Source organism: Hemicordylus capensis, chromosome 1, assembly GCF_027244095.1.
Source record: "Hemicordylus capensis ecotype Gifberg chromosome 1, rHemCap1.1.pri, whole genome shotgun sequence".
Taxonomy (NCBI): Eukaryota; Metazoa; Chordata; class Lepidosauria; order Squamata; family Cordylidae; genus Hemicordylus; species Hemicordylus capensis.
Window position 1 is genome coordinate 438,219,117 of NC_069657.1, and position 18,946 is coordinate 438,238,062.

General features: G+C 45.7%; 1 protein-coding gene across 35 annotated transcripts in view; it reads right to left on the bottom strand.

Moving 5' to 3' along the window:
• The window catches only part of NRXN1 (neurexin 1), a 1,475,796-nt gene that overhangs the window by 32,686 nt on the left and 1,424,164 nt on the right, over nt 1-18,946 (bottom strand). For 23 of the 35 annotated variants that reach the window (XM_053244481.1, XM_053244440.1, XM_053244415.1 and 20 more), the window contains one exon: nt 5,004-5,091. In XM_053244481.1, the coding sequence (XP_053100456.1) occupies nt 5,004-5,091 (88 nt within the window). The remainder of the gene's footprint in view (nt 1-5,003; nt 5,092-18,946) is intronic. The other 12 variants (XM_053244491.1, XM_053244465.1, XM_053244472.1 and 9 more) reach the window with 1 other exon arrangement.

Consider the following 18,946-nt stretch of genomic DNA (forward strand, 5'->3'; position numbering starts at 1 on the left):
ATTATTAAAATGGGCCCCTCGCTGCAGATTAGCAAAGGAGACTCTCAACCATGCAGGGTGAACCTATGTTTGTTTTCTCAGAATTCTGAACAAATTCAGTCAAGTTTGATTGCAGGAGGTTTTTCACAGGAGGCTTTTAAAGCCCTTTAAGACACATCTCCTCTGGAATGGAGGTGCTGCATTCACATGTTGGCCAGATTTACCCTGAAGTCCCTGCAAGTTATTGGGGAGCAGTGAACACACAAGAAAAATAAAATAAAAGCACCACACATGCTTCACAGTTCTCACTCAGACCTTCTGGGTTGCAAAACAACTTGAACATAAGTGCATTTATAAATGAATGAATGAATAAATAAAATTAATAAAATACTGTTCCAGAAGTTTTTGCAATTTTCTGCCATGAAACAAGCCACTTATAGGACTTTTTAGATAGTTTTTTTTAAGTCAGCAAATTTTCCAAGCTGTTTCAAAATAAATATTCAGAGACTTCTCGGTCCCTCCTCCCCCACCCCCATATCCAAGCCCTGTGGCAAGCAGATCCCTATATATGGTGGTGGTGGGGGGAAAGGTAACCACAAAAAGGAGTTCACACTCTACCTGGCAAATGCTGGTCTGGGTTAAGCAGGGCAGCAAGGGGTCTTCTGCTGCAGAGAACACTCTGGCTGCCTCCTCCTTCCTGGCTTGCTTGGGCCCTACTCGAGTTCAGGCTTCACTGCGGCCTACACGGCGGCCTCCGTGGAAGCCCCGCCCACCCGCCGATCAGCTGAGAGGCGGGAGAAAAGGAGCTCTTGGCAGCTTGCCTGCTGCTTCGATTGCGGCCAGCAGAACAAGCAGGAGAGACGGAGAAGAGGGCAAGTGGCTGAGAGGCTATGGGGCTGGGCAGGGGGCAATGGGGAGTCACATGAGGTGCCTCTGGGGTGCCCCTCCAGGCAGTGGGGCCCCCAGACAACTGTCTCCCCTTGCCCTATCATTGTTACGCGCCTGCCGCTGTGCCATCAAGTGGCATGGACACACCTGAAATATTGGCTCCATCCATCACGAATTTGTTCTCTCAGGAGACACCACTGAGTGTTAGTCATTCAGAAAACTAGATCTTGTTAAGGCTACAAGGAGTAGATGAAGCCAATACTTCTAGTTCAGAAGGAAGAATAAATCAGGATATCCTTGCAGAATTTGAGAAAATTGTCGCAGCTCAAAACACTAATTGGAGATGAGTACTATTTCTTTCCTGTATGTGTTTGCACATTGTCTTCTGAAGATTTCTTTGATTTAGGGCTACATCATTATGGTAGAATTCCAAAAGGGATAAATGAACCAAACTGCAATACAGTGAAGAGGAAGCATGCAGTGTGAGGAGGAGTGTGATATACACATACAATTCTTCTGGGGGGATTTTATGACAGCAGAACATATGGATTTGGTAAAGTGATGGAGTTATTTCATTACAGGAGGGGAGAAATCATCTGAGAAAACTGTCAGATGTTTCCTTTGGGAGAAAAAATAATATTCTCTTTGAATTTCAGTTTATTTGGGGGCCAGTTGGGATGATCATCTCCTGGCACATGCAATAACATGCAGACATCTTGTTGGTACTGGTACTCAGTATTGGCAACTGATACTCAGGATGCCTCTGAGTACCAGTTGCAGGGGAGTAACAGCAGGAGAGAGGGCATGCCCTCAGCTCCTGCCTGTAGGCTTCCAGTGGCATCTGGTGGGCCACTGTATGAAACAGGATGCTGGACTAGATGGGTCTTGGGCCTGATCCAGCAGGGCATGTTCTTATCTCTGCTGCACATGCCAAGACTGTGCCCGCCCTGACGTCCCTGGCAAACATCACAATGCACTCTCAGGGCATCCTTTGATCACGTCAGAGGGGTGTTCATCTGAAGCGCTCCTCTACACACCTTCCAAAATCAGACTAGGCGCCAAACAATTCAGAAAATACCTTTTCTGTCAGTTGTTTTGGCAGAGTGGATTAGTGGGTTTTTGAGTTGAACCGAACTGTCTGGCTGAATTCCTGCCTGCAGAAGAGCTCTGTGTCTCTCAGAACCAAGCTAAAAATCTCATCATCTGGGGCCTTTTTAGTTTGGAAAAGAGGCAACTATGGGGAGACATTATAGAAGTTTATAAAAGTATGCATGGAGTCAGAGGCGCTCTTGCCCCTGGACCGAAGTCCAGGGCCTCCACACTCCCTTGGGGCCCTCCAGATCCTATTTAGTCTGTGCTGCACCACTGGCCCAAACTGCTCTGGGAACCGAGCATGACTGTGACCTGCGCCAGGCAGCTGAGCATGACCTCTGTTTTAGAAACAGAGCGGGGGAGGAGTGGGGAAAGAAATAGGTGGGATGGGAATATGTCAAGTTGTGTGTTGAAATATTTCTGCTAATGCATATTTGCAGCAATATACCTGTTCTATATTCTTACATTCTTGTGAGTTCAGTTGCTGTCTGTGCCTGTGTCACAGAGTATGTGTAGGAGGATGATGCTTAACTTGCAGCGTGGAAGCTCCCAAGGCCTTTAGGCCCAGGCTCGGAAATTACCGAGGTGTACCTCTTCATGGAGTAGAGAGTGGATCGAGAGAAATTTTTCTCCCTCTTTCACAACACTAGAACCAGGGGTCATGAAAGCCAGGAAATTTAGGACTAATAAAAGGAAGTACATTTTCACACAGCACATAATTAATCTATGGAATTCTCTGCCACAAGATGTGACAGCCAACAACCTGGATGGCTTTAAGAAGGGTTTGGATAACTTCATGGAGGAGAGGTCTATCAACGGCTACTAGTCGGAGGGCTATAGGCCACCTCCAGTCTCAAAGGCAGGATCCCCTTGGAGTACCAGTTGCAGGGGAGTAACAGCAGGATGGATGGCATGCCCTCAACTCCTGCTCTAGGCTTCCAGTGGCATCTGGTGAACCACTGTGCAAAACAGGATGCTGGACTAGATGGGCCTTGGGTCCATCATAAGAACCCAGATGTTCTTATGTTCTTATCACATATCGACTATTTTGCAAGAGAATGCCTACAAAAGTACAATTTTGAATGTAAGGGCTGCCTTGCTCAATCAGACCAGATCTAGTTCAGCATCTGTTTCCCATAGACTCTGCAGCACAGAGGCTAGCCAGATGCTTCTGGGCATCCCACTGAAGGAGATGGAGTCCTTCCCTGCTGTTCCCTGCTCCCCCCCACAACAACAGGATTCAGAGGAATATTATCTCTGAACCTGGAGATCCCACGGAGCTATCATAAGATTGATAGGCCTGTCTTCCATGTTCTGTTCCCCCAAACGATTGTGAAACAGTTCTCGTCTCAGCACCATTTCCACAAAGCACATAAATCCATCGCAGAGAAAAGATACTGTATGAATGAACCCTATCTCCCCTTCTCCACATACATGGAAGGTTTTGTTCTTAATAGGTTTGTCCTACACAGGAATTTATTGTACCAGCAAATTAGAAATCCTTCTGATGCGTAACCTTCAAATAAGCCTTGAAGGTGCATTTCTATTCCACTCCAATTTGACTCATGTGCAGCAGCTGACCCACAGTCTGGCCTATGGTACTTACACTGGCAAAGAGGTCAACGTGGGGGAGAGAGTGGGAGAAGCTGCGTGATGATGACCATATCACCCAGTGCTGCTACAGATGCAGAATGGTAGTGGGCCCAGGGTCTTGAGGGTGCACAAGCTTGTCCTTCCAGGTGTTGTTGGACTACAACTCCCATCTGTAACTGGAGACTACATCTCCCATCTGTGACTGCAGTTGTGACTGGAGATTATGGGAACTGTAGTCCAACAGCAGCTGGGGGGCCTCAATAACATTTATAGTCTCCACAAAGATGGAAAGAGTGGAAAAAATGTGCTGCTTAGCCATGAATTCCTATATTTGGTGCCAGTCTTATGAATGGAACAGCTTTGTGAATGGCGACATCCAAGAGCGTAGCTAGGGCAGAGGGGGACTGTGTTCACCCCTCTCCCCAGAGGCCCCTTGGAGTCAGGGAGATAATGAAGAAAAAAGAAAGCTAGGGGCGGGTTCTTTGAACCCATCCACTCAATTATAGCTACACTCCTGGATACATCCTCAAACACAAATGGAAGAGAAGTATGTTGAGTTGTCATTTGGACACTATTTATTCTTTTAATTAATTGGTTGCACTTACATACCTTCTTTCGTCTGGAGGCCATTAGGTGTCGAACCATTCACAAATGGGCTCCAAAACATACAAATCTCAGGAAGTCACAACTCTAATGTCTACAAAGCTCAGTCAGATAAGCTTCATAACGTTGACCTATCTGTCTTCAACATTTCTCACTCGTAACCGTGAAGTCTTCATTGACAAGTTGTCATTTGGCAGCAGATGTACACAAATTGCATGCTCCAATCCATAGTTTGGGAGTGGCCCAAACACTTCTTGATATACATACCAACTGCATTTATACATGGAAGTACTATAGCCTCAGCACTCCCTATAAACATGTGCGTTGAACGAGATGTGTGCAAATTAATAACTGGTTCGATCGGAGGGAAGATGGCTGCAGCACAGCAGTGCTGCACAGAGGCTCGGTCCAGCAAATCACTTCTTTTAGAAGTTTTTTTTTTTTTTTAAAGAAAGCAATGGAGCCACACATGGGTGGCCACCATCACTAGCTTCCAACCCATTTTAGTGAGTGATCTTAGATGCCACAACATTTCTAGCCCTTGTCGTAAGAAAATAAAAATAAAAAGTACTGACACAGAAACTATCAAAATCTCTCCACACGACTCTCAGCTCTGCTGCCTTAGGAGCCCACAATTAAGTTGCCAAAGCAGAAAGGCTGGGATGAAGATTTTCACACGGACCCATTTCTGCCATCATTATGCGGACGGCTTGAATCCACTGCCCGTCAGAGCCGGCATGAGACCAAGGACTGTCTCTGCCACTAATGCCAGAACCCAAGGGCTCACTAATTCCTGCTGCATGCAAAGAATCAAAATAAAAAGAAAGTAATAAAAAAAGTTGACTAACCTAACCCACCTGAGCTCGGCTCACAGGGATCGATGTCCTCATCGTCGCTGGGGCATTCGGCTGAGGCCACGAGGATGTCATCCGTGGTCTGCAAAGAAAACAAAGAGCCCTCTTGAGTTAATTAGACTTGTCCAACGATGCACTCAGTTCTGTCCCTAGGCAGGTTTGCAGGTGCAGGCAGTCGTTAATTATACCTGCATCTAGAGACTCACAACACTCTAGGTATATTTTGATGGTGACGTGAGAGTCTTTTTATATCAACTAGATTTGCTGAGAGTTTGCAAAGGATTATATCAGCAGCCCAGTGGGATGATCATTTCCACTCTGTACCTTGCTGCCTATAACTGCATTTCATCCCTTGTTTCTAATGACATCCCCTGTTGCGCCTTTTCCTTGCTACCCTCTTAAATCTATTTTTGAAAGAGCTGGGAAAGTTATGATCCTCATGGATGCATCCTCAGAGCACCTGTGGGTGAGAGGGAGGAAACAGCAGACTCAGGGTATGCAAACACCTCGATTTCACAAAAATCTGAAGGAAAAAACTCTTAAGAGGGCGACTGCCCCAAACTGCCCCAGTGTGCCACAATGGAGTGGGATGTTCATGGACTCAGAGGGTAGTTAAGAGATAACCAGGTGGGCAAAGGTAGTGGAACTCAGTGGTGACAGGGGAGGGCTTGAACAAAAAGAGTGGGAAATTTCTCAGCTTCAAGAATACTCCCTCAAGACAGGCATAACCTCTTCTGCTTCCGAGTGGGGAAGGTGCCTAAAACTTTCACCATACGCAGTCGCAAGCTGTGGTAACACAGGCACACTGGGGATATACTGCAACATTTTGTTTCTTCCCAAGTCCATTTCCCACTCCTTCTTTTGGCCCATTTTCTTGATCCTCTCCTGGAGCAAGACATCCCTAGAACAAGACTAACCGTCCTGCACTTGCACTTCCTCTGATATCTTGCTCTATTTCTTCACGGTCAATCCCCAACCCAGAAGATGCCAGATGATGGAATTAGTTGCCTTCCTAGCTCAGTGATTCGCTAGGCAACATCAGTGCTGTCTTCCTTTCCACTGCACAAAGGTTACGATCTGGTCCCAAAGTGCTCCATACATAAGCCCAAGAATGCTGCTGTATGAAGCAGAGTTTCCTCCTCTCCGGTTTCTGCTATTGACTCCTCTGTGATTTCTGCTATGGGATAGGAGAGCTGGTCTTGGTCATGGTAGCAAGCATGACTTGTCCCCTTAGCTAAGCAGGGTCTGCCCTGGTTGCGTATGAATGGGAGACTTGATGTGTGAGCACTGTAAGATATTCCCTCAGAGGATGGAGCCGCTCTGGGAAGAGCAGAAGGTTCCAAGTTCCCTCCCTGGCAGCATCTCCAAGATAGGGCTGAGAGAGATTCCTGCCTGCAACCTTGGAGAAGCTGCTGCCAGTCTGTTAGACAACACTGAGCTAGATAGACCAATGGTCTGACTCAGTATATGGCAGCTGCCTATGACTGTAGTTCCTTGCACTGATTCAGAGACCAGTCCCAGAAGACTTCCTGAGCACTGAGAGCAAATTTTCATGCGGCATGAGATTGGAACAAAACCTGGGAAGCTCTACTGCACACCTGGAAGCCCCATGCATGGCCCAAAGAGCCAGCATAGCATAGTGGCTAGAGTGTTGGACTACGACTGGGAAAACCCGGGTTCGAATCCCCATTCATCCATGAAACTCATTGGGTGACTGTGGGCCAGTCACGTATCTCTCACCCTAACTTACCTCACAGGGTTGTTTTGAGGATACAAATAAAAAAATTTACACCGCTCTGAGGAATCAGAGGAAGAGCAGGATACAAGTGCAAAATAAATAAATAAATAAAATATTGATAGAATTGTAGATTCCAGTGGAGCACATGCTCAACTGGGGAACACAGGGCTTGCTTCATTTGTTTCCATAGCTAGGGCTCAGCTTGGCAGAACGTGAAATAATAATGCCCAAACATCTCCACAGGGCACCTCCTCATCTCTGGAACTACAGAATTATTACAATTATGTCTATCATAAAAGTCAGTGCTTTGCAATATAACGTCAGCAAAAACAGGCAGGTCCCTGCCCCCAGGAGCTTACAATGTAAATATTGACAGTGGGGAGACAACAAAGGGGGCAGGAGATGGAGTTAAATGAGAGTCAAGGATAACAAGGGCTGAATGTGAGCATCTGCTCACATAAGGTCTGGAGAAGGACTACCTCCTACAGCTTTTCCTTCTACCGTAGTCAAATGCTGGGTGTGGACACTGGGAAGAACCATGCTCTCTTATCCGGTTCCTGTCTCCCACTTGATCACTTCTCCCTCCTGCTACCTAGTGGCTTGCTCCCACACAAGCCAACGTTGCTCCCACACAGCTCCCAACTTGGGTAGGATACTTGTCCTACCCAGTTTTTGGTTGTGTGAACAGCTTCAATATATGGTGTGAAGACCAGTTTGCCCTTAAAAGGACAGAAGCCTCCTGTAGAGACCTTGGAGAAATACTGGGCAGGTTTGCCCAATGTGAAAAAAAACCATACAAAAATGTCAACCTGCATTTGGTTACATACGTTGGATTCAGAACTGCAAGCAGGGCAAAATTCCTTACTTATTTAGTACAGCTTTATACTGCCAAAATGCAAATCCCTAGAAGGTTAACATAAACATAAAAAACATAAAAATAAAATATTATGTCGACATTGGTGGGTTCGGATGACACGCTCCGTGTCGGCCTAGCCACCACGACACTGGAAATCGGGCTCGCTGTAGCGCTCTGAGAACTGGTGATTTGGCATTTTCCATGTCTTGTGAACCTGCCCACTGTCAGTCATAGCAGGCAATGCTAGCCTAGCTGGACAGCAGTCTGACTCAGGACAAAGCAGCTTCTTACATTCATATATGATTTAAAGAGGAAGCTGAACGTACATAGGTACATAGGAAGCTGCCATATACTGAGTCAGACCATTGGTCTATCTAGCTCAGTATTGCCTTCACAGACTGGCAGCGGCTTCTCCAAGGCTGCAGGCAGGAATCTCTTTCAGCCCTATCTTGGAGATGCCAGGGAGGGAACTTGGAACCTTCTGCTCTTCCCAGAGTGGCTCCATCCCGAGGGGAATATCTTACAGCGCTCACACATCAAGTCTCCCATTCATATGCAACCAGGGCAGACCCCGTTAGCTAAGGGGACAAGTCATGCTTGCTACCGCAAGACCAACTCTCCTCTCTGATGGAACTGATTTCTACAGCCACCACTGAAAAACAACTGAGCATCAGCCAACTTCATGCAAGGAGTGTGCAGCTGAGAGCAGCATTTTCTAGGGCTTAATTCCCTCCACCCCATTGGAAGGTGAAAGACAAATCTACCTGGCAAAAAACAAATTCTGGTCACTATTAGCAGTGATAAACGTTTATAATTTGCAGGGCAGCTGCTTTGAGAATTTTCATTAAAGGAGGATTTAAAAGGCAAAGGGGAATCCTTCTCTTTGCCATCAGCATCTAATGGGATGACATACAGAGTAATATAATCATCCTAATGTAAGATTGGATTAAAGTGTCTCTTGGGCAACTGGTCAAATTCATCTTAGTGTTATCATCTAGCTCTTTAAGGGTTTTTCTTCTAAAAGGGCTACAAAAGGCAGGTAGGTGGGTCACTTGCTTTCCTTTCACTCCAGTTTGCTTTCTTTGAGCATGAAAATAGGTCCACTTCAAACATTGTGCTTCTTAGGTGTATACTTGAGGTTTTTTTGAAGTGTATACTTGCAAATGTAATATGTGAAGCAGGTAAGTCACATGTCTGAAAAGTATGTGGTGATTCTCTTTATTGAGCAGGGGGAGAGTAACTGGCCCTAGCCACCCCCAGCACAGGACCTCCAGTAACTGTTGCTGGTGTCCATGTTATGTTTCTTTTTAGACTGCGAGCCCTTTGGGGACAGGGTTCCATCTTATTTGTTCATTATTTCTCTGTGTAAACTGTCCTGAGCCATTTTTGGAAGGGCGGTATAGAAATCAAATCAATCAATTAATTAATTAATTAATAACAACACTAGTATGGATCAGAAATGTTGTGTTGAGGGGGCCTAAGGATGTGGCGATGGCCACAGAGTATTTTAAAGGGAGATTGGACAAATCCATTGGGAAGAGTTTAATCAATGCTTATTAGTAATGACTGATATATGAAACCTTCATGTTCAGAGGGAGAAGGCCACAGAATACACAATACAGTTTTGGGGGGCAAACAGTAGACTACTGAATTCATGTCCTATGTGTGAATTTCCTGAGAACATCTGGTTGGGTGCTGTGCAGATATATGGGTTTTCTGGAAAACTCTGTATTCGGAAGATTTCGGGGGGGGGGGGATCTGTAAAACTTCCCCATGCAGTCCCCTCCTCCCCTCATTTACACAAAACCTGTGTTAAAAATTCTCAGAAAATTTTACTACGCAAATGTTTGTGTTGCCCTAAATAGATGGTGCAAATTAGACAGTATGGACACTGGCTGACATACTGACCAATGAAGTGTTTGCAGAAGGCCATTGCACAAGCCCAAAGCTGGCTAGTTGTGCTACGTCCGGCGCTTGCATTCCAGACTAGCGTTGCACTACTGCATAGCATGATTCTGCAAATCCCTTTTTGCGCAACTATGCAATATTCTTGGGCTAGTGCAACTCTGGCCATTATAAGGGGCGTGCAGGGACCACGGTTCAAGCACTGGCCTGAATTCGGACCAGTCTGCGGTTTGGTGGACCGGTTCGGCTGAAACGTGAACCGGTCTGGCAGTTTGAGGTGGCGCCGGGGCAGTGGCCTGCGAACAATACCGTTATCAATATAGGCGGAGGGCCCTACCAGCTGGACCGCTGCTCCGAACAGCTTTCTGCTGTGGCTGTGCTCCCACCAACAGCCCACACATGGCTCGGGCGCAGCTCCGTCACTCACCTGGACTCCATGCATGCACTGCACACGGCCAGACTGTGGATCAGTCCGAATCTGGTCGAGTCGGAATTCAGACTGGTCCGAGTCGGAACGAAGTGTTTGCAAAATGACTAGGGGTGGGCACGGACTGCAGGTCATGCATACCCCTACTCGTTATGCAAGCACTTCATTAGTCGGGCTGTCAGCCACTGAACTCAGTTGGGCAGTAGCCTATCATCTGGATTTTTTTTCTTTTCCTTTTACTCCGCAAGCTATCAACTGTATTCACGGCAGCCAACATTCAGACAGTTGTTTACATCTCAGTATGAGATCATCTGATGCTGTTTATGAATCTTGGATAAATAATACGTTTTGTCACATTTTAAATGTGTGTATTTGTGTATGGCTCCTCCCCTTTGTGCACTGTGCTTTTCAAGTTAAATATACATTTTTAAAATGAAAACAGCTGTTTTTGATATGCTCTTCCTGTTGGAATCTGGACACATTATATTCTTGTGCAGTAAGATAAATTTGCTGAAAGCCAATACCTGGCATTTAAGAAGAAAAGAAAATAACCCAAACTGATGGGATTGCAAGCAGAAACCAACAGAGTATGAAAAATTAGGATGGAGTTCATGTGGAAAAAAAAATAAAATTTCATTTCAGGAGGCTAGATTAACTGAGCAATTTTCTCGCCAAGACTGTGTAATTTAAATTTAATTTACTGTGTGTGAAGCAGATCTCTCTGACTGGCTGTTGAGACAGTAGTGGAAAGAAAACTCAAATATGTCACATAAATCAATCCTATTCTTCAGCTTTCCTTTACCGAATGCTTAAACCTTCCTTTGTACAATAAGACCATCTGCCCATCCCCCAACAACAAAAAATACAAATAGAAATGTTGCAGTAATGTCACCTCTAGCTTCCTACTTGTAGAAATTTCTTGGCATTGGTATTAAACCCAGGTAACAAACAATTACATCTCCATCAATGCATATTAATCTTTTGTCACCCAGGGCTTCTGAGAAATCATTTTTTGGATTTGGTATTTTGTACATCTCCATCCATGCATATTTTGGTACATCTTCACTAATGTATATTTCCATCAATGCATAATTTGGTATTTGGCACATTTCCATCAGTGCATATTAATCTACCCATAGGCCTTTTGTCATTCCAGTGCTTTTGAGAAATATTTTTTAACCTGCTTGTGGGAGCTAATATGCAACTGTCAGTTCAGGACCCACACAATATTTATAGTTTCTTAAAAATCAAACTTGTATTTATTTTATTTGCTACATTTATATACTGCCTTTCTGCCCAAGCACTCAAGGCTGTTCATAGTTTACCTAATGGCTTACAATCTAAGATATGTGATCTAAAAGAAGCAACACAATGCATGGGGAAGGGATAGCCTGCATGTTTGCATATTGACCAAACAAGACTTCTCTGAACTTATAGGGTTGTTCAAGTTGAGAAAAAGTAACGAACCCAGATCACCAAGTGTGCCTAGCAGGGATCTGAAAATAGGTCTCCTCAGTCCAAATCATAGGACTGGTTCAGATGGATCCTTGGTTAAAGACAAGCTCCACATGATGTCCCTCAGCCTTAGGATTGCATACTCCCTCCTCCCATCACTGCACAAGAGTCTAGATCCTTTCTAGGTTAGGAAAAACTGAGAATGGTGGATTAGGATATCATGATCAATCTTGTCTTATTTTAATCTACTTGCTGCAGAGAACCTGAGATCTGAAACTTACTTCAACCCTCAGGGTTCAGATCTCAGGTTCTGAAGCACGTAGTTTTGAATAAACTGAGAGTGGTCAGTTCAGACATTATCGCCTATCTCAGTTTATCGTAATCTAGATAGGACTTGGGTTGTGCACAAAAATGGCTGGCCCAGTTTGGTTTTAGTCTGAATCGGTCTCAAACTGGGCCAGGCCAGTTTGGTTTTGCCACCCTTGAATCCCCCTGATACAGTTCAGCTTGGGGTGTGTGTGTGTGTGTGTGTGTGTGTGTGTGTGAGGGTTCGTGAATATATTTTTTAAAAAAATTATTTTATTTTCTGTTTTGACTTACCCCCTCGGAGGGGGGGGGGTTCTCCGAGGCTATGTGGGGTGGTGGTCCGTGGAGGCCCCCCTCGGCCTTCCTTGTCAAAAATCATCCAGTTCGGGTGATCTCCAGCCCTTTCCACTGTCATGCTGGCCATTTTGGAAGCTGCCGCACATGCACAACGGACACCCGTGTGGCCTGGGTCATGACCTGGCCACGCAGGGCCCATGGTACATGGGCAATGGCCTCCAAAATGGCTACCGTGATGGGGAGAAAGACCCGGAACAGGCTGAAGATCACTGGAATCAGGTATTTTTTACATAAGGAAGGCCGGCAGGGGGAGGGGAAACCTCTGCGGACCCCTCCCCCCATGGCCTCAGAGACACCCCCCCAGGAGGTAAGTACTTTAAAAAAACCCGTGGGAAGCCCCCCCCCCAACAGCCAGGTGTGTGTGTGCATCCGTCCAACATTGAGCCAAAGTGGGTGGGTGGGGGTCGGCTCAACATTGAGGTGTTGAACCAAACCGGTTTGATTTCGAACAGGTTCAGATTCAAACCTGTTCACACATCTCTAGATAGGACTGTGCAGCAATGGGAGTGGGGAGAGAGTGCTCTTTAGGCTGAAGGATGTCGTGAGGAGCTCAGCTTTAACTGACATCTAAACTGGCCCGTTTATTATATACTAGAGGTTCTCAATTTTGCGCTCCCAGATGTTGGATTAGAGCTCCCATCATCCCAAGCCACAATCAGAGGTGCACCTAGGTAATTATGGAGCCAGGACCTAAAGGCCTTTGGGGCCCCGCCCCCCCACTCCACCCGCTGCAAGTTAAGCATCATTTTTTCACAAGTAGGTTCTTGAAGGCACAGACCACACCACCCAGGACAGACTGAAGTTGATTGAGGGGGCCCCAGGGGGTGTGGAGGCCCCGGACTTCGGCACTGAAGTCCAAGGGTAAGGGTGCCTCTGGCCACAATGGCCTTTTGGTTCTCCATCTCGGGTCCCTAGGTGTTGTTGGACTACAACTCCCATCATTCCAAGCCACAATGGCTCCCCCCCCCAGCCGCAAAGTCCAGCATCCTGCTTCCAATAGTGGACTGCTCAGAGAAGCCCACACAAAGCAGGGCTGGAAGGCAAGAGAGCTCTCCCACCGTTGATCCCAGCAGATCATATCCAGATGCACACTGCAGTGACTCTGGACGTGCAAGGGCTAAGCAGCCATCATAACTAATAGCCACCCACTGGCAAAGCTATGAATCTGTCTCAGCCCCTCTTAAAGGCACTTATAAGAATGTCTGAGACATTCTCTGTGCCGGCAGCACCTGAGCATTCCTCTTTATCTGTGCCACTGAAATTGAAATGACTGAGATAAAACTGCAGAGGCACAATTAAAATTATTTTGGAGATGCTTAAATAAGGGAATTGTGGAGACGGGGAAAAAGAAGCCCACATTCTTCATGCATTGAGAGCACTGTCACGTACAGCATGTCAGGAAGCCCTGTATATTGAAGTTATTATTATTATTTTTTCTATTTTTAAAATTAGAAGATGGCTGAGGACTGCGGCAATAAGATTTTGTTAAAAAGTCCAAAATGATTTCCTAGAGGATCATGACCTAGGTCTTTCACATATGAAACATATTTAATTTCCTGGGAGCAACAGAGGATATGTTATTATTATGCTATTATATTTCTTCCTCATGTGCTAGGATTTTACTTGGTTAGCTAAGTCCACCCTTTGCCTAACACTGATGACATTAAGGCACAACTGAAAATTAATCCAACCTTATCACGGCCTTTCCTCCCCATTAATTGCCACTGCCACAATAATAAGGGCTACCAATGAGGCATTTGATTTTGTCCCTCTCACACAGCATTATGGACTTCAGCAAATGATCTAGTCGGAGGACTGTAGGCCACCTCCAGCCTCAAAGGCAGGATGTCTCTGAGTACCAGTTGCAGGGGAGTAACAGCAGGAGAGAGGGCATGCCCTCAACTCCTGCCTGTAGGCTCCCAGTGGCATCTGGTGGGCCACTGTGCAAAACAGGACGTTAGACTAGATGGGCCATGGGCCTGATCCAGCAGGGCTGTTCTTATGTTCTTATCTCCCGTCCCTTTGACCAAACAGAGACCATTGGGTTCTTCCTTCACTTTGTTACTTTACTTTGCAGACCAAGCTGAGAACCAGTGTGGCCTAAATAGCATTCCATATGGGCTTGAGTTCAAGTCACTGCTAAGTAAAAACTCACTAGAAGGACCCAAGCAAATTGCATGGTTGAATGTCAGCATGTTGCAAGGGGTGATGCCTGGACAAAATACCTGGCTCTACAGCCATGGCAATGGTGTATTCTGCGGCTCTCTTATCACCACTAGGGGGCAACTAAGCAACTCGAAGAGCCTGATCCAACCTGTGCAAATCTATCACAGCATGGGTGTCCCCATCAAGGTAGTCTCAAGGGTTTACATCAAAGAAAATGAGATAGCAATCTTAACACAAAACATTGTATCAACCAGAGACTGCTTATTGACTGTCCAGAGGGGCAATAGAAACACAGGAAGCTTATAACGAGTCAGACCCTTGGTCCATCTAGCTCAGGCCTGCTCAACTTAGGCTCCTCAGCTGTTTTTAGACAACTCCCATAATCCTCAGCCACAGTGGCCAATAGCCAGGGATTATGGGAATTGTACACCAACATTTGCAGGAGGGCTGAAGCTGAGCAGCCCTAATCTAGCTCAAAATTGTCTTGACGAGGTCATGGGAGGGGGCTCTGCTCCGCATGTTGACAATGAGGGAAGTTCGGCTGTCATGCACACTGGACAGGGCTTTCTCAGTAATTGCCCCCAGACTTTGGAATGCTCTCCCGGGGGGCATCCACTCTTCATTCTCCATTTTAGAAAGCAAGTTAAATCTTGGCTTTTTGCCCAGGCGTTTATATGAGTATTGTTTTTGTCGCGGCTGCTTTGTATTCTATGGTCTTGTGCATGTTTTTAAACTTTTAATTAGATTTGTATTTTTATATTCCAATTTAATATTTTTATTGTGTAACTGTTTTATAGTCTTGTGTTAAATGTTTTGTAAACCGCCTTGCGATTGTTTTAATGAAAATTCTGAATGTAGATCAGATGCTCTGCCACCAAGTTACGGCCCCAATCCCCACTTCTACTGCACTGTGCTCCCAATCCAGATCATTTGCTATTTTAATTAAACAAGGTTGTACAACACCGAAAGACGTTGATACATTTAACATCCAATCTAGTGTGACACTAAACTCATAATCTAAACACTTTAAAAAAAAAAATCAGATTCTGAGCACCGCAGCAGCACAGCCAAAACATCAGCAGTTAAATTTCATCTTAAACTTCCTTCTCCCTCCAAATGTCTGTAAGAATAACACCATTGGTATCTCTTTCTTAAAAACAGAGAGTAAGCTAGACAAGTCAGACACTTCTGGAGAGGATTCCATATGGCGAGACCATCCAATCCCTTGCCATCAGTTGAACTTCAGGGACTCAGAAGGGGGCTCCCTTTTCCATTTACAGTGGTTACCCTTGATATTTATTATGGATTTTATTTATTGATATTTAATATTTATAAATTTACAAAGTTCACAGCTATTTTTTTGACCTGGCCCTGCCGCTGAATAAGTTTGCCAGCTTTTTAATCAGAGCTGTGCTGTATTTCTCCAGCAACATCTGCTGAAGCAAGGCATGTTCTGCTGGACCATGTGCTCAACCCTTCACAATTCCTTGTTCTTTGTCTCAGAAATCCCCTTCAGAAATCAGAGCATTCATTTGTTGTTGCCTCAGAATTGGCCCTACACCTCAGAGTGGTTGAAAATGCAAACATTAAAATGATTAATACATTAAGCAAAGAAAACGTAAGTGGGAATTTAAGAGCAAAGCACTTGTTTGGTCTCCAAATTTGAATGGGCCCTGAATGGATGTCAGGGATTTAATAGCTATATTAAGGAAATGGCATCTACCACACATTTCTATTATTCTCACCGAAATGGTTCAGTCCAAAACCTTGTCGGCTCTTCTTAGAACAAGAACAATCATTACCATGTGGGGCATCCTGGGTCAGTCCCTGACATCTCTGGTTAGACAGAGATCATCCTAGCAAGGATCCTTTTAAGACTTTGAAGAGCTGCTACCAGCCAGGGTAGGCAATATTGGCCTAGATCAGGCTTGCTGAACTTTGGCCCTCCTGCAGATGCTGGCCTACAATTCCCATAATCCCTGGCTATTGGCCACTTTGCTGGGGATTATGGGAATTGTTGTCCAAAAACCGCTGGGGGGGGGGGGCAAAGTTGAGCAGGCCTAGATGGGACAACCAAGTCAAATTAGACCCAACAGCTGGAGGGAAACGCTTGGATCTCCTGTATGTTTTTTTTTTTTTTAAATGGCCAGCTCAGCTGCAGAGCATTCAGGGGCTACAGCACTCTGTGGAGGGTGGTAATGCCATGACCCTGGATCCAGAAGACCCTCAGTAAGGAGAGGACTTGGGAAGTCCAGGGGACAAATAACAGGGGGAAGCCACAGTCCTGTCAGTTCTGCTAGGGCGGGACAGCCCTAGCAGGGGATAGCCTAGTTGTGAGAAGCGCGAGGATCGCTCTCAATCCCGGCCCTCCGTGACAAGGTAGCCCGGGTTTTTTTTTTAGCATGCTCTTCTACTCCACTCCCCATTGTGTGAATGTTCGGGCTGCCTGTAGCCCGAGTGTTCAGGAAGCCAGGCAGCAAGAGTGACCAGCCGAGGGGGAATCCCTCAATGCACCGCACTCCTGGCGCAGGGAATTGTGGGATGCCGACAGACTTCCTCTTCTTGCTCCTGGCTCTGCCGCTTGTCACAGCATGGCTCGTGTGCGGTGTGAGCGGCTGAGCTGCACCTGCCTCCCCACCAGCCCTCCCTACCCCCAACATTTTTGGTTGTGAGAACGACCTTAATGTCTTTCTTGTGGAAGCCGAAACAGGCAGGCAAAAGCAAATGGCCCTAATTCTTCCTTCAATGTCCAGTTTGCCTTTTGCGGGGGGGGGGGGGGGAGCCATTTTCTATATCATTGTATTTTAGTGGTTGTGTTATCAGGAGTGAACTTCTTCACCTTTGTCAATTCTGAACACACACACACAAACACACACACACTATCAGAAGGCTTCTGTGGTTATTTTCATCTCTCTTTTTTTTACTCATATAGGAACTGCTTGTTAAAATTCAAAAATCACAGCAGTGAAAGGCAAGCAATTAATTTATTTCCCTGTACCACACAGCTCTAGTCACACAGATAGCTGGGTTACAAGAACATGTGTAACCTGATCCATTTGTACAACCCAGGCTCGTTGGGTATTACATAATTTTTTTAAAATGCCTTCACTTAATTAATATAGATCCCCCCACCCCCGCCAATTTGCTTCTAATTTTGCGTGCAGCTATCCTTCAATTTTCCTGGCTTGGTGGGAGGGAAGGCAACAAGCAATCAAGACAATATCATCTATCAGTTGAGGAAGATTGTGGCTAGCTGACAAACAGCTGCATCTAGAATCGCAGAATGTCAGAGTTGGAAGGGGACCCGGAAGTCTTCCAGTCCACAATTGGTGGCAGGCTTCGAAAGGCCTTGAGAAAGGGAATTTCAGGGGGGTTCACTGCCAGTGGTCCCTCCATTTTCCCCTCATCTCTGTGTGGAATGAGTTTTGTTCTGGGCAGCAGTATTGAGGCACTGTGTGCGCACATATGCATTCAGAGTGGGGCTTTCCCGATTCAACCTGAGCGGGATCTAAAATTAACTGAGTGGACATCAGAAAATTTGTGGGCATGTGCGCACACCTTAGAGGGAACAGTGTTCACTGCTCTCCCATTCCTCGTTGGGATATGTCTTTTGGGGTTGCTTTACAGTTGTTGCATCCATGCCTAGGCTGAGGTGGGGTTCATAATATAACTGAGCCTTCCCGGATCAGACCAAAGGTCTGTTACTCACTGGGAGTCCTACTGAAATTAAATAGTTCTTTAGAATAACTCCTAATACTATTGACTAACTTTGTCTGTATGTCAACCACTGTTCCTACAATTTGGGGCTACTTCTCTTTGGTGATCTGTCCTTCCGTTTCTTGTACAGGTTATTTCTAGCACATCACTACACTTTTTGCATAGCCACATTGATTGTTTCATCTTCCCCTCTATTTTCTTTGCTTATCGGAAATGTTTGTGATTGCATCTTTAATAACTCCTTCTTTAGGCAGTCCCACCCATCTTGGGCTTCCTTCCCCATTCATTTCTTTAACCAAGGAATCCTACCTAGCACTTCATTGTCTGGTCAATGACCAAAATAAATATTCCATTCCATACCCAGCACGTCTCTGAGTTTATTGAAATGAGCTTTCCGGAAATCTACGGTACAGAATTGACTTAAGTCTACCTTTAGTTGACATAAGATCAAAAATTCCAATATTACATAGTCACTCTCCCCCAAAGTTCCTATCACTTCACCCTCACTGGCCAACTTTTCCTTGTTGGCTCAGAATCAGATCAAGGAGAGCTGAGCTCCTCTTTCCGTCCTCCACCTTCTGGAAGAGGAAGTTGTCAGCAGGTTATGTCAGACATGTGTTCGGAGATTCCATGCTTAGCAGAGTTTGTCTCCCAACTGATATGAGGATGATAGTTTCCCATTACTACTAATTGTTTTTACCCGCATGTTTTCCCGTGGGCTACTATGTTCACTCTCTTGGATTCCGGTGCAAGTGTATACAGGTGGACCGCGATATTTGCGGAGGTTCCATTCTGGGCTGCAGCCACAGATATGGAAACCGTGAATATCAAGTTAAGGGAACCTATGGGATAATGGAGTTAGGTTCCCGGTCGAAAATCAGCCAAATTTCACCGGGGGGGGGGGGCTGATTACCTTGCTCGGCTGCTCCTCCTGAGCCGTGATCTGGCTCCAAATCGGCCAATAATCGAACAGAAATCCCCCCCCCCATTTTTAAACAAAGACAAGAGCC